The following is a 14389-nucleotide window of genomic DNA, read 5'->3' as shown; positions in this document are numbered from 1 at the left end:
TTTAATAAATCCAAAGGATTTGACTCTGTCTCCTCTAGCAACTTTTCTAAGTGGTTTATTAACTGTCTTGAAACTACTCATCAAAAAGTCTGTAGCTCTTTAAAAATTACAAAACATTGCTGGAACTTTGTCAATAGTTAATGAGAAAATCACAAGATTGTCTGATTTTCTGGTCTTCCTCCAGTAAGCTCAGCCTGAAGTAATTAAAAGGGAATGAAAATTGGTTCAGCAGCAGCTCTTTTAACATGCATTAGGATTTGCTCCATCTGATAGTAACACACATTATGAATTGCTGAATCCAGAAGCTCAGTAGAGGTGAGGCTGCTGCAGCTCTATGTCCCTAGGACCATTCAATGAGTCTGAGCATGTATTCCCATCTCCCCTTTCATCCTGTTCTTACTCTACTGTCCATGCTAGTTCCTCTCCAATCCATTTTATCTTTACTTCTCCTTGCTTTTGGTCTTTCTCAGAAAAGCTTCGTAATATTATAAATCCCCCCCAATCCCAAACTGCTTTTCTCGAGGCATCCCCTAATGAATCTCATGCCCTGTAGGCAGTAATACACCTCAGCCAGAGAGGGCTTCTCAGGGTGACCCACCTCCATAGATTTCACACCCAGACAATGCCTTCATCATGATCTCCTAATGGCCCTGAGAGGGGTCGAGTCAAGGTTATATTTGTTGTGATTAAGTCTGGGGGGTTCACCCATCTGTCATTGTTTCTCCCCTCCTTTTTGTTTATGGAGAATAGTGTTTAAAAATCTAACTTAACACCATAAAAAATAATGGAGTTCTGTGTATTAAATGAGGCTTCTCCTCTGGTAACAACATTAATAAAACATTTTGGGTAAAAAGGATCTTACTTTGTTGCTTTCTATACTGACAAAACCACATGTTTTTTTGTTTCCCATAAAGATCCTACTGTTATATCAGAATTGTGTTATACTTCGTTTCCAGCAGAGAAAATATAATTGTCCTGGGCAGAAGTGAATAATCTGTGAGGAGTGAGATTTTGGCAGCAGACCAGCTGTTACAAATAGGCTGGATTTTAGCACCTCAGATTCTGCCAGTTGGATTGAGGTTTAGAGTTAGTTCCAGTTAGTTTCAATCTCAATAGTCCAAAAAGCTGCAGGGTTTTACTTCCCTCTTAGCCTTCTTTAATTAGTGCTTAGTTTCTTAGAACAATGTTTCTGTCTGATCTGGATCTGCTGTCACGATGATTTACCATGCATAAATATCTGTCTCTATTGGGGACTTTGGAGTATTTTTTTTCTCTACTATGCAGTCTCAAGATTTCCTATTCATAGCCTAAATTATCACCCAAGGCCTGGAGATGAAATTAAAAAATAAAATGCATGAATTCCCTTTTTTTTTTTTTTTTTTTTTTTTTTTCCTCATCAAGGGTCTGGACTGCTATTACTGTCTTTCTTTCATACATAACATACTGGTTTCTATACAAAATTAATATGGCCAAGCTTAAGTTCTGTATTACCAGTATGTCTCACATGCATCATTTTCTTTCCTGACCTAGTCTGGCATTTATTTTACATATATATAACAAGGCCTAAGTTGTAAAGGTAGTATAAGATAGACTGAATAAGATAGCATGCTTTTAATTTTTAATGAGGTGACATTTCATCTACTCTGTGAAAAAAATACTATAGCTTTCTAGGGTTCTTTACATTGCATGTAAACTTTTTTAAAAATCCACAATATAACTTTTTATAGTTTCTAATAAAACACATAGCTCTTCTCCAAAGTGAATGAATCCTGTAGTATTAAATATAAAGGCTTCTGCAAAGATACTTTTTCATCTGTATCTCAAGTAACAAAGTTCATGGTAGTTTTGAATATCTAACTAATTTTGATCTGAGTACATCAAAACAACATTTATTAATTACAGATGTGGTAATGTCATGTGATCTTAAGATGTATTAAATACTTGTTCAGAGAAAATCATGTTTTCATACACCTACATTTTATTTCAATAATCAAACACTGACTCACCAAAACACTTCAGTCATGCTGCTCTTAGCCTGACATTGTTTTATTTCACATGTAGTGCTATCAGCACATTGACTGCAGCTTTTCTCCCATATGGCATGTCTTTACAACAATATAAATGAATGTTCACAGTTCACAAATTCACAGTTTGTTGGATTTTTATTATATATAGCAGTTTATATAAAAAATGATAGCTCAGAAAAATACTCCAGAGCCCAAATCATACCCTTGTGGTCTCTCAGATATGTTGTCCTCTGGGAATGACTCAAAGCTGCACCAGGAGACTCTTAGATTTGGCATCAGGAAGTGTTTCTTTGTTGAGAAGGTGGTCAAACACCATAACAGGATTCCTAGAGATGTGATTGATGTCCCAAACCTGACAGCATTTAAGAAACATTTAGGAAATGCCACTAATTACGTGCTTTAACTTTTGGTCAGCCCTGAATTGTTCAGTTGATGACCAGTAGATGATCATTGTAGGTCCCTTCCAACTGAAATTGTCCTATCCTGTCCTGTCCTATATTAATAGATGCACATTTTAATAATTACAATTTTTTAACGTCAGTGGAATCTGGAATTGCTTCAGCACTGAACATATTCAAGTTTATAATATTGTCTGTGTTTAAAAGGAAAAGAATGGTTCCAGTAATGAACAAGGTACTTACACGTGTCTTAATGAGAGTAAAAATAACTGGAGAAGGAGACTTCATGTAAATCTAACAAATGCATTTAAGGGAGTTAAGAAGCTGAGTTCAATGCTGAAATGTCTGCTAAACATATAGAAATCAATTTATGTGGTAACTCTTGCTTGTAATGTCTAGCTCAAAATTATAGCCTCATGTATTTTTTTTCATGTCCTTTGACACAATTATTCTCAGGGTTTTTTTTCAGGAATTTCTTTATTTAAGCATTTTTGCACAAGCTTTGCCTGAGTATGACTGTATTTATTCTAGAAGACATCTATATCAATTTGTGAGACTATATTTCGGCTCTTGTAGAGGAGTTCTCAGCTTCAAGCAGATCTGTGGGTTCACTCCAGTCTTCCTGAAGAAATACTTCACTTGGCATGTTCTTTTCCTGCCCCATTTCTGCCAGAGATTACTTCCTTTCTATAGCAAACTCAACTGGAGCACACATGCTTTTGCCTCAGTAGCTCAGGCTGGTGTGTTTGTACAACCCCATCTTTACTGATATCTCTTCTGCTGCTCTTGCTATTTGGGCAGAAGTTCTTGGCAAAAATAAATTGGTAGCTGGGCTGATAATTCCAGGTGTTGCCTCTCGTGTTTGTGCTTTTACACCTGTTAAAATCAGTGTTAGTTATAAACTCTTTAATGTTGAATCCCAACTCTTTAATATTGATCTCCTTTCTCACTACAGATAGTGGAGGGTTGAATCAATACCCTTCTCTTACTTAGGCTTTTATTCTGTGTTCTTGCTTCTTTATTTTTATCATCAGGTTAAATTCAGTGAGATATTTGAAACAACAGAAAAAAAATATTAAACCTGTTCATGTTCGTGCATTTCCTATTCAGTCTTTGAAGATAAATACTTTCTAGAATCAATTGTAATTATAACATTTACCAGGCAGATGATGTGTGCTCAGTCCTACAGCCTCTAAATATATTTCCTTTGTTCATCTTGACTGACTTGCATCCTGATTTGTGCTTTCCCCTACCTTAAACTGGAGGCTTTCCAGTGAGAGAGTTTGGACAAGGACAGTTTACTGAACTAGAGATGAGAGATTGCAAATTACTTGTACTGCGAACTTCAAAGCAAGCTCTAGTGATATTACCTTCACAGTTTGTTCAGTCTTTGAGCAAAGCTGCATGATCTTCAAAGCTTCTTTCTGGTGTCCTTCATAAATCAGATGTGATAATTGCATTTTAATACCTGTAATCTCTGCATTTTAGGCAGAGAAATTTCAAAATTTGAAAACCAGAAAGGTTAAGAACAACTTCCTCAATTAAATCCTAAATACCTTCAGTTCTTAAATTCTTTTAGTCTCTCATTCAGATAAATAAAAGACTAAGGAATATTGGTGGAGAACAACTATGCAATGTTTTGCAGAAGGAAAAATAACAAAAGCCTATGATTAGAGAAGTCAGTATTTCTGAAAGCTCTTCTCACTTTCTGAACATAACAAGAGAAAGGACATACCCTTCATTTACTTCACTTAATGTCTGTCCATCTGTCTTCCTTGACCCTATCCAGTACCAGTCTTGTAAATGAAATAAAACCATAAGCTGATGAAAAGATAAATGAAATCTTGTACCAGCTTTCACTCAAAAAACACTTTGAAGGCAACTCATCTTTAATGGAGACGGTCTGCTTTCGTTTTTGAAATACACATTTTAGCTTTTATCTGCTAGAATTGTTAGAATATTTTAAAGAACAAAAAATAAACCAGAAATAAATCAAATATAAACCATTTTATTTTAATAGAAAGTTGTTAAATGCACATATTTTATGCATTAGAAAGAATCAACTTTATATGTAAACCAAAGTTGTCTTTCCAAATAAAAAAATCGGTACATACAATATAAGTTTGTCTATTAAACACATTTCACCGTAACTTGCTGAAGATTATTTGGCAGTGTATATTTATAAGTAAGAAATGAAAAGTCTGTATAAACGAACTACAGTCAGTTCCAGAAAGACAACTGAAAATACATTCATCATGAAATACAGATCGGTTCCAAGAAATGAGTGTCACTGTTATGGTATATTTTGTCTTTCTGTTTATTTTGATAATTTTGGTTTCTGTTCATTTTGTCTAATGAAGAAGACATGCTGGCTTCTGCTGTATGTGTGTCAGCTTTGGCAGTGTTTCAGTGGGGAGAAAAGAAGGACCTTTTCATCTTTTTTGATGTTGCATATGAATTGAGGAAAGAAAAAGTCACAGATACCAAGATATTAAAGGTTCCCTTTCCCCAACTATTCACTTAGAGAATGTGGGGGCTGAAAGTGTTTGAGGATTGTTTGTCTCTATGGTAACTATGCTCAGTAAAAACACAGAAGATGCAGAGCAAAAGAATATGAGACATTGGCATGTAGGCTTTCCCTATGAAAGCCCAAGATTCAAGGCTGGGGAAGATTATTTCTTATCACCACTGTGATAAGGAAAATAAATTCTGAACAGTACTGTTAGGTAGAAGGCCACTTCCTTGGAGAGAAAGTTTTTGCATTTTTATGTAATTTATTTTTAAACCATTGCTGTCTTTTCATGGATCTTTCTTGACTATGTTTTTAATTTTTTAAAAAAAAATCTTCTCACAAATAACCTCTCCAAGCAGAGTTATTATGATTTATATCTAATTGCAAACGTACAGCTGCCTTACTTGGTCCCTGAGACTGACTAAATGTCAGGGAGGCAACATTTTTGTCATGAGGTCCAAATACCTGAACCAAAACCCAGTGACGTTTGGATTGTCTTATTTTTGGTCTGCTTCTTTTCACTGGGAATATAAACCTTTTTCTTTTGTTACTTCTCCCTTCTTTCTAGGGGAAAGTTTCTCCAGTTCACTTATACCTGGGTAATCTATTTAAAAGTTCTATAAGTATGCATTATTTGCTGCTGGATATGTTTCCTTAAGCAACAAAACCTTCTGGATAGAGGTATTCTGTTAGAATTATGTGTCCAGCAAAACAAAGCTGGAACACATGCTGGTCCATCCTTTGCTAAATATGGCCTGTCAGGAGAGGTAACATGAACTGTAAGTGCATCTGGTTAAAGGTCATGGGAACTGCTCTATTAAGTGGATTCATTGCCATGTTCAATATTCTGTCTCAGATGATGCCAAATACTCATTTAAATCTCTTGTTCTGCCTGTATATTCCCAAACTGTCATGACCTGCTGAGAACTGAGAGGTTTTTAAAGGGCTGGACTGTAGGACGATCTGTTGGAAGCCAGAGATCCAGCCAGCCCTCATCCCATCTTCCATGTGTTTCTGCTGTGAATAGAGCTGTGGTTCACAAGGCAGCACATGTGATTTCTGCAGTGTGACTGTGCCAGGATTAACACGTGCAAGCAGCAGTTAGTGTAACCCAGTTATTAATGTATCCTTTCCTTCTTAAAACCTGTGTTCCTAAGGGAGTCATCATTACATATTGCATTAGAGCTGCCCAAAATGAAGCAGGTTTTACCTGGCTATATCTCTGTCTCATTTGGAACATATCACTGCAGAAGGCAACATAATGCAGTGGTACCACTTGCACACCATCTTTTCCTGTACATAAAAGGGTATATTTATATTCCTATTTAGAATCATGGCAAGAGGCAAAAATATCATTGCAGGGTATATGTAATGACATATATAAAATGAACATCTAGTTTAGCAAAATGCAAATGTTTGTAAGCCTTTTCAAGGGAAAACATCATTTCTAATTCAAGATCAAACTATTTGAAATCTGCAAGGCGTTTCTCCTTAATGATATGCCCTTTTGCACTTTGATTTATATTGAGACTAATAACTATGTAAGAGGAAGGTTAGCCACTCAAGTGTCAATCTAATAGCTGTGTTGTTAAAAAGTAAAGGAAAGGGGGAGAGACATATAGACATATCAAGTATTGGTCTTTATAAAAGATCACAAAAATACTTCTTAAATGCTTATTTGTTAATAGTTTTGCAGTTTACCTTGGCTGTGCAATGGTATTGCTAGAGCAGGGGCTGACAGCCCTGAGGGCTGACAGGGGCTTGTGGGCTGTGGGCAGGTGATGGGAGCCCCAGGGGCTGGGTGGGGACACCTGGGGGTGCCCTCAGGTCCCTGACCCAGCACATGAATTGCTGTAGAGAGCCCAACTTGCTTCAAACCTCAGTTAATCAGGTATGTAGCTCAGGTAAATGGTGGTATTGAGAGAATACAAGTTTCAACCTCAAAAGTAGAAGAATAAAATTATTAAACGCATCTGAAGTATTTAGAAATTTGGCATATTTCTAGAGGGCTACACATTGTGACATAGACCCTTAAGAAGATGTAGACATTGCAGTACCCGAAACTCCCACACTACCTTTGAAGTGCCTGATTTCATGTATGGACTAAAGGGTTGTAGAAACAAGCACAAGTAGCAAATTAGCAAGGGACCAACCTTAGTGGGCCATGAAGGAGTTTCAAAAGACGGTGTGTTAGATACGTTCCTTGTTCTGAAGGCACTCACGTATCTCAGCTGATATTGGCATTTTGAGGTGATGATTTAGTTGGTAGAATATGACATGAAAATTAGGCAGCATCTCTACTCTGACCATTAAGTTTCAATCTGTTTCCTGCTAAATCTTACTGGTACCTAACCACTGAAATCCAGCTACATTATTCTCTTTTTGCCTTTTGGCTCTATTTTGGAAAATTAAATGTGTCATTTGCAAATTTCTTCAACAGTCCACAAGAGGAGATTAAGAAATACTTGGTTCTGGGAGAAAAGACATTTTCTTAATGAAGAAAACTGTAACAGGGCAGTCTAACCCTTCATAAGCCCAGAAAATTTGTTTGGATTTTTCAGATTGGGACAAACTCAAAATGAACGTTACAGTGCTGCAATTTGACAGAGTGAGCATTGGCCTGCTTAATGCCAGAGAGTGACCATAAAGCATTTGATGTTTTGAGGTTTTGTGTTTTTGAGAAAGTAGTCAAAGCTTTTTACATACAAGGCGTTACAAAAACTGTAATTTTCAGTAATATGTCTCCTTTGTTCATGTAGGAAGTTACATAAGGAAGAACAGTAGTAATGGTCCCTTTTAATGTAAAAAACAGTAGAAGTTCATTGGAATAGGCTGAGCATGTTGTTACTGTGTCAAAATTTGCTCTTTCAAACTAAAAACAAGACAGGAACAACAAGAGAAGGAGAAAATTTTTGCAAAATAGAAAATCATTCCATTCACTGATAAAATTTTTTCTTGTATTTTCATTTCTGGCAAGAAAAAAATACAGCATATGCTGTTAGTCCCAGCAAATTTAATAATGTCATGTCAGACCACTAAAGTCATTGCTCTCAACTACTTTTCTCTCTGTTAGCTGGCACCACTTATTAACAGAACACAAAAGAAAAATTACAAGAAAAAAATAGCCAATCAGAGTTGAAAATTATATGAGTGCAGAGAATGGGAACAGCAGGAACAACACCACATTACTGCTGCCAGCGACAAGGTCTTTATGGTCTCATATAGGCACTTGAGTGTCATCTTCTAGCTGAGATAGGACTCCATCTCAGGACTTTTCAGGGTCTAACAATGTATAAATAGATAGTAATTGTAGTGCTGCCTAGTTCCTAACTGGAATCTTTTTTAATGTGTCCATATCAAGTTTTTAATTCCATATCTGTGGTCATTATCAAGTTTTAAATTCATCATTGTTGGAGTCCAGGATATTCCTCTGGCCGCCCTGGAGGGTTTGGAGACTGGACAGGGGGGTCTGGGATCTGTACAGGGGGGTCAGTTAGACCCACACAGATCCCAGGAGGACACTGCCTCTGATTCCTGTCCATGGGAGTGAACACTCACATGCAGGAAGAATCACGAATCCTAAGAATTTAGAATAAGTAGTGGATGGTTTATTATAGAATATAAATATAGAAATTAGGATTCTTAGTATATGGGGCTGAAGAGGCAAGATGGAGGAATTGGGGAGTGGCCCTTGTCCTCCTAGTTCTTGCTCTCGTCCCCCATCTTGTGCTGAGTTGGGTTTTAGAGATTGGCTTAGAGTAGAACTGACATGTTAGTATAGGTAATAGGTATTGGTAAAATTTTGTAAATAAAAAATACGTCTCGGACAGTGGTTGGGTCAAAGATACCGTACTTAAGGTGTGGGGCTCTCTGATCCGCCCCAGTCCAGCCGCATGTCTTGCTCTGCTGGGGACGCCTTGCAAAGCTGGATAAGAACTGATAGATAATTAAGAATAAACAGCTTGATAACACGAACTACTGGACTCAACTTGTCGTCTCTGGCTTCAGTGTGAAACACCCAGGGCGAAGAGAAGACTGAAAACCTTATTACCTCTGGGAACAGCAACCCAGGGGAAACCCTCAGGGAACAGCAACCCTGGGGGAACCCTTATTACCTTGGGGGTTAGCAACCCCAAGGAGAATCTCAGGGAAACAACAACCCTGAGAATCATCAGCTGTCAATATCAAGTTCTTAATTCCATCTGTCTTCTTCAGCCAGAAGTGGTGGTGGAAGAAACTAACCCCTTGTTTATTTGCTCACAGAGTATGACAACACATTTGGTATGGTTTTGTCATGTTTACAATTTCTAGTACCTTTCTTATTTATATTAATGCATCCTTCAAGTCTCTAGCTTCTGTGTGCTTGCCCTGAGACGGTGTTAGGAAACAGGCCTGAACTGATCTTAAACAACAAACACTACAAATTTCTGCACAGTTCATAAGAGATTTAAGTATTCTCTCTCTCTTATTTACTAAACAAGTGATTGTATGCAGACATGGCTTCATTAAAGCCAGAATTTCTTGTGAAAGTTTCTCAGTTCCAGTATTTACAGAGGGAAGTCATGATAAGATTTTTTACTTTATTTTAATTTATTTGTTCATTCAAATTTTTCCTATGCAGGCATGAGGCATGACCATATGGAGAGTCTGTCAAAAGCTGTTCCTTATTAAATCATAATTTTTAGATTAATGTGTCCTGTATTATATTTCTTTGAAGAAAGGGTAATATTTATTTTCAGTGCTGCTTTAAACAACCATATGTAAATATATTCCATATAGTTCATAGTTGCATATAGCAATTTGACCTCATTTATATTCCTGGAGAAGCCTCAGTCTATAGAATATCAATATATTTAAACTGGGAGTTTACAAAATGTCTTTGTAAATTACTAATATGATAATTCATAATTACGGGGAGGAAGAAGCATTAAAGAGCATGCCACCATATTTGAGCAATATAAAAATAGTCCTAAAGCATAATGATAGTTTTTAAATGACAAACATTTCAGAGAAACATTGCCTATTTTACATGATCTGATTTTCAGAACTCATGCAGCCTGAGTTTGGAGAGGATGATTTTCCGTATACAGAAGAAACGGAAACAATTAAAACAAAGATTGACCTTTTCATGAATGATTGGAAAAAAGTGGAATCAGAAATCACGAGGTCATCTCCAGTTCAGGTTGTTGTTTTAGAGATTGCTGAGCAAACACCAGAAAGTCTGCTTAATAAAACTGTGCATGTTATGGAAAGTAAGTAATGCTGTTTATGTGATTGGCACTTACACCATCAAGAAGAGGGATTTTGGATAGCTCGTGTGACAAGCATATAGGGAGTAGGTTATACCCAGTTTGATATTGCTAGTATGAAGAGATACTGTGTTCTCTGGGTCAGCTTAGAAACAGAATAGCAGCCTTTCAGACATCTGAGAGTGGGAAAAATATATATATTTGAAATATATATATGATATGGCTATGCAAATAGGTGCATAATCTCTCCCTAAACATTCTGAAAGCACATTTCCACAGTTACTTGTTTTCTCTGTGCATGCCAGGATACTGGTTTGAGAAATGGACAGATAGTGAATGTTCACTAGTGTACAATATTTGTTGGGTTGTTGAGACTTTCAGAGTTTGTAATAATCTAACCTAACCACCTGCATAGACTGTATTTCAAAACTGAATTTTACATTCATTTTTAAAAAATTAATATTTCTTTGGCAAATTACATTTCTTTGTTTGTGTGGTCTTGTAGAATTTTGAGCACTGGATGAATGCATTTATAAATACAGGATAAAAACATTTTTCCTATTATCACTGCAAATCAAGTGTTTTATTAACTGAAACATCTATTGTGCTGGCTCTGTAATAAACTAAAATTTGAGTGATGACTCTTCCCAACAAGTAACAGGGAAAAAAAAACCTGTTGCAAACAGTAGTGGTACTATCTGCATGTGTTCAGTGGTATCTAACAAGTTCCCATTGAAAATACTGATTTATTTCAACCAAAAACAACCTGCAGAATTTCTGTTTTTGGAGGAGTCAGTATACTAATTTCCACATCTGGGGAGGACATTTTGTTCTGTGAGTAGAAAAAATGCAAGATACAGTTGGCATTATTTTCCTCCATGCATGTGCTTACTTTTATGGACAAAGAGACTATATTTTGGTATAGCCAAAGGATAACTATTGAAAAAAAAAAAAAAGACAACTAACCTTTTCAGAACCTTTTAAATATTATGGCTGGGAATTATCTGATGAAGACTTAGAGGAGGAAGCACAAGATCTGGCTGCGGAAGAGGAAAATGCGGAAGAAGAAGAGGAAGGTGAAGAAGAAGAAGAGGAAGAGGAAGGGAAAGGAAAGGAAGAACAGGAAGAAGTAAGCATGCCAGCTTTATCTATTTATGCTTTTATTATAACTCCTTTGTTTTCAGTTTGAACATAACCTCAGAGAAGTCAGATTTTGCTCTGTCCTGATTTTGTTTGATCCAGTTGAAGCTGTCTCACAGAGTAAATATTAGCATGTGCTTCGAGAACACTTTGACTACATTTCTGTGTTGTGGCCAAGAGGAGTTTTACTACAGCAAGAAGCTCAAATACCCCCATGCTAAAAGAGAGAATGACTGAACCTAGTGTTGCCAGGAGGAGTTTTATTAAAGGAGCAAATGTGTACTTTGATTTCTGTCAGCTAACAATGATTCTTGAGCCATCATGTAAACATCAGAAGATGCAGAGTCCTCCTCCATTTCAGCTATTGATAATTTTCACACACCCACTTTTATGAAGTTAGAGGTCTAGCTTTGCCTTTCTATTTTCATCCTATATTGGAAGATTCCCATCCCCAAATTTAACAGTACAGGATATTCATAGACTGTACTAGAGCAGTATTGAATAGGTATTTTAGAAATTAACATTGCTGGATAAGTAATCTGGCTTCATAACACCAGCTTTCATTGTGTTTTCCGAAGAGGTCTACATTTAAACAGAGGATCAGTTTCAAGAACATAGTAGGAAAAGAATTTATCATAGATACTTCTGGGTCTGAGGACCAAATTAGGGTCTGAGGTCTGAGGACCCTAATTTTGGTCCTCAATGGCTAACTATTTTATTAATGATATTTTGTATTTAATTCTTCTATCAGTAATTCTCTTGGATAGTTTGTTTTCTGACTCAGAATCTAAAAAGTGTGTATTTTCATAGACTTATTTTCAACATACAAACTCTTTTGAGAATACCATCCTCATTCAATCCTCAGTTAATGTATTTGGCTTTATTTAATCTGACCCACTTAATCTAAGTAAACTCCTGAATTCTAAGAGTTCTTTAAAATTTTCATGTTTTCAGGATGAAGAAACAGTTAAGCAAAAGAAAAGGCTCATGGGAGACACAAACCACTTTTGTCCAGTCAGTCTGAAAGAAAACTTTGTCCTCTGCCCTGGACTCCAGAAATATGCAGCTAAATATAAAGAAAAGATTTATTACTTTTCAACTTCTGAGTACAGAGATAAATTTTTGGAGAACCCTGAGGCGTATGTGGCTCACAATGAACCACTACAAGTGAGAATCTTAAAAATTATTTAGTGCAGAGAATAGCAGATTAAAATAACTATTTTCCATTCCCATTTATATTTGTTTATTATTGCTGATTTTTTTCTAGGTAACAATATATTATGCAAGTCCTTGAAGCAAATAAAACACATGGCTTCCCTAGTGATTTTGTAATGTGAATTTAAATTAACACATTGAATTAATGATGCAAATACAGCAGAAAAGAGAGGAAGATTATAAAGGCTTACAATAGTATCAAAATGTGTTTAACAAGTGACACTTTGGGGGTTTTATGGGTTTTTTGTAACTTGAAAAATGGTAAAAGAACGGAGAATTTACCAGAATTGTCTAATGAAGTTTCATTTTTAACTGCTGATAGTAGGGTAGTATATTTGTTTGGTGTTTCCAGAGAGCAGGTAGTTTAGTTAGAACAGCAATATAAAGTCTGGAATAATTGAAATACAAAATTGTGTGACTGTTTTTGATGGAATTTTAATAATGATATATTTGAAATGAAAAACAGTAGGGGGTGGGTGGACTGTAGACTCCAAAGGTTAAGAGAATATTCCATGTTTTTCCTATAGGCTCCTCCTTTACGGGTGTGTTTACTTGGGATTCATGGAGCAGGTAAAACTACTTGTGCACAACAGATAGCAGACAAATTAGGCATTTTCCATATTCAGTTTGAAGAATATCTACAGGAATTGATTTTACCCAAAACTAAAAGGAAAGTTGGGCCCTCTTATGATGAAGATCATGAAGATGACAACGAAATACCAGAGGAACTGGAAGACTTCTCTCAGACCATGACTAAAACTGAAACAGAAGAAAGCAAACAGGTAGTAATAATCTTTTATACATCCATACACAAAATAACTATTTTCAGAATAGAAATTTCCTATAAAATTGTAAAATTTTTTAATTGTGGTAAATTAAATATTTGATGAAATTGGGAAATAATAGTTCTCGATAACATTTTCTTGTATCACAAACATTCTTCAAAACCTTTTCAAGATTTATATACAGTTTTTTTCTAAATAGTAGAGATAGATGCTAAATGGCCAATGGAAGACCAACTGAGGGGGAAAAAAAGATCAGCATAATAAAAGGAAGGCATGGTTTCCTTTAAGTGTTTCTAATATGCAGATTCTATCAAGTGCATGTGTTCCAATTGCACAGGACTTTAAAAATGTTCCCCAGGTGTGGTCTTTGCACTCTCTTGGAGCAAAAGCATAGAATGCCTCTACCAGCCCTTTGGTCTGATCATCCCTCATAAAAAATCAGAAATATTCAACATTAATAATGGGGTAAGCTAGTATTTTTTTAATGCAATAGGTTTCTTAACCTGAATTTTAGTTTCTTTGCCTATTGGCAGCAGTTTCAAACCACAAAAATAAAACAACTCTTGGAAAGCATAAAATGCAGCTTGTAGCTTAGCTAAAAAACTGTTTCAAATAGCTGTATGTTCATGATACTGGTAGAATAATTATGAATTATAATTTTCAGAAAATAAGTTCTTTTTCTTAATCAGATTGACCACTGGCTTAAAATCCTTATAAATACACATTCTAAACCCTATCTCTTAAAGGGTGCAATTTCGCTGAAGAAGAAACTTTTACGAAAGTGTTTATAAGGGAGAGTGTTTTCTTTTATTAGGCAGTGATCTGTTGGGATAAAACCAAAAATCCACAAAGTGTTAATGTAAATTATTTCTTTAGATAGCAATGGATATGATAAAAGCCATTCTTCATGTGGAGAAGTCTCAACGCAGGTACACAGCATATGAGTCTTTCATAAATGTGTAGTAAAAAACCTGACAATCTGTCTCTCACACAACAGAAATAAGGATTTATCCAACACTCAAAGGTTCAAGAAGAAACGTGTTTCTGCATCACATTTTAAGAG

At 35.9% G+C, this 14389-nt stretch overlaps 1 protein-coding gene across 4 annotated transcripts in view; it reads left to right on the top strand.

The window, feature by feature from the left end:
• The window catches only part of AK9 (adenylate kinase 9), a 58960-nt gene that overhangs the window by 23114 nt on the left and 21457 nt on the right, over positions 1-14389 (top strand). For all 4 annotated transcript variants that reach the window (XM_063389784.1, XM_063389783.1, XM_063389785.1 and 1 more), the window contains 4 exons: positions 9983-10189; positions 11161-11315; positions 12281-12493; positions 13069-13323. In XM_063389784.1, coding sequence (XP_063245854.1) covers positions 9983-10189; positions 11161-11315; positions 12281-12493; positions 13069-13323 — 830 coding nt within the window. The remainder of the gene's footprint in view (positions 1-9982; positions 10190-11160; positions 11316-12280; positions 12494-13068; positions 13324-14389) is intronic.

The sequence above is a fragment of the Prinia subflava genome, chromosome 2 (genome assembly GCF_021018805.1).
Source record: "Prinia subflava isolate CZ2003 ecotype Zambia chromosome 2, Cam_Psub_1.2, whole genome shotgun sequence".
Lineage (NCBI taxonomy): Eukaryota > Metazoa > Chordata > Aves > Passeriformes > Cisticolidae > Prinia > Prinia subflava.
This window is presented reverse-complemented; position numbering and strand designations above follow the sequence as displayed.